The 1969-nt window shown below is 41.2% G+C and overlaps 1 protein-coding gene across 1 annotated transcript in view; it reads left to right on the forward strand.

Moving 5' to 3' along the window:
- The window catches only part of smo (smoothened, frizzled class receptor), an 8221-nt gene that overhangs the window by 4969 nt on the left and 1283 nt on the right, over nt 1-1969 (forward strand). The window contains exon 7 of the mRNA XM_005733517.1: nt 1201-1458. Coding sequence (XP_005733574.1) covers nt 1201-1458 — 258 coding nt within the window. The remainder of the gene's footprint in view (nt 1-1200; nt 1459-1969) is intronic.

Consider the following 1969-nt stretch of genomic DNA (forward strand, 5'->3'; position numbering starts at 1 on the left):
TTTTTTTTTCTTTCAAACACAAAACACATAAATAGTTTCCCCCAATATTTGTTATTTGTTGTTATTTATGAGTCCTAACATAATATGATAATGCAGTTTAAAAGTACTCTTCCTTTATCGTTACCAGTCGTTGATTACTTGTTTACACCCTGCCTGAGTCTACTTGGATCAGCTGGTTATTGTGCTGTGTTCTTCCCGAAAACGTGTTGTCAATAGGGAGGTTGCAGAGTTCCCTCTGGTGGACAAACTAAGCAACACTTGTTACATGCTTAAAGGCGGTTTCTTCCATATGTTTTATACCACAAAAAATGTATCGGCCATTAAAAATCCCAGTCCCAATATAATGGCAAATAGCTAATATTGGTCCACTAATATTGGCTCCACTCACAGTATTTAACGTTTGCAGACCCTCATGGAGACCTGCTCCTCTCCCTTTAAGGCAACTTTCTTTTCATTGGCTACCCCTTGTAAACAGATGGTTGAATGGAAGGTGATCGGGGTGACCATATTAAGGATACCCCTTCTCAGTGACATCATACACTGAGCAGTCCGAGGCCTGAGATTTTGGCTCTCCTTTTAGGATTTAACCAGCTGATCTCTTGCTGATTAGGCCAATGTGCAGCTACCTGTGAGAACTAATTAACCAAAGCATGTTAATATCATGCATTAGTTCATTTCTGTTGCACTGACATTTAGTTGTTGTTTAAAAATTTTAGAAAAGGTAAAATAACATTAGTTTTTATGCTATTAATCTTTTATTTATACACTCATTATGCACCAAAGTTTTGATTAGGTGGAACTAAAATGGTCAGTGGTAGCGATCAGTATGGAGTCATTCGAATCCTTGTCTGGACTGAAGGAAGTTTTACCTTACAGTTTTGCAGCAGTTCAAGTCCTAAGGTGTTAAAGTTTACACCTGCTTGCTTCAAAAGCTGCTTTATACCTCAGCACTTCTCAGTTTCACCCTCCGCACCAAGTCACACACAGGTATCCACAACCTGATGCACACTCCAAACCGCCATCTAGCCACTCAGCATGAAGCAGTGAATGCAGCCCTCTTTCCCCACCGTGTTGACACTGGCTGGACTGGAATGAATTTTGCCTCAAAAAATGTAAACCACCCTCTCCCCACCCTAACATGTAAAAGACCTTCTTATTAACCAGATCCAGCATTTGAATGCACCTCAGTCATATGACTAGCTAGAAGGTGTGGGAGGCACACACTGTGGGCACTGTTGGAGACACAGACTAATCGTCTCTGTCGTATTTTCAACAGGTGTGAGGCCAACGTGACAATCGCCTCTCAGACAAACAAGCCCATCCCAGAATGCACCATTAAGAACCGCCCCAGTCTGATGGTGGAGAAAATTAACCTGTTTTCCATGTTTGGGACGGGTATCGCCATGAGCACCTGGGTCTGGACCAAAGCCACCATCCTCATCTGGAAACGCACCTGGTGCAAGTGAGCAAGTTAACACAAACTTCTGCAAACACGTCTCTGGTGTTATGGCTATAGCAGTGAAGAGATACTGTAGGTTAGGATGATTATTTGCCCTTTTTTAATGTTCTTTTAAAATTATTAATATGTACAGTGATAACGGTGTGTTAAATGCCTGCTCTTTGTCCAAAATAACTGAAAAGTTTGGATTGTATCCCCATCACTTCAAAGTATGAAGACACGCACATGCATTTAGTCCTGTTGTGTACCCCAAGTGCATGCATTTCAGTTTGCACTGTTGATTTTTTGGGGGGTTTGCATTTTCAGTCGAGGCCAAGGCTTTCTTACTCTGTATTTTTCCATGACAGAGCTTGATTGATGATTTTAGCATTTTATCTAAGGTCAAATGGCAGCTGTTGGATTGCAAAACATTAGGTCTCAATCTCTTGCTATCAGTGGATCAGGACTGAATTTTTGTTGTCAGAAAAATTAATGTAGCCATCCGTCATTCTACTTTGCCAGGATCATCGG

The sequence above is a fragment of the Pundamilia nyererei genome, unplaced genomic scaffold, assembly GCF_000239375.1.
Source record: "Pundamilia nyererei isolate P.nyererei 1_Seehausen unplaced genomic scaffold, PunNye1.0 scaffold00052, whole genome shotgun sequence".
Taxonomy (NCBI): Eukaryota; Metazoa; Chordata; class Actinopteri; order Cichliformes; family Cichlidae; genus Pundamilia; species Pundamilia nyererei.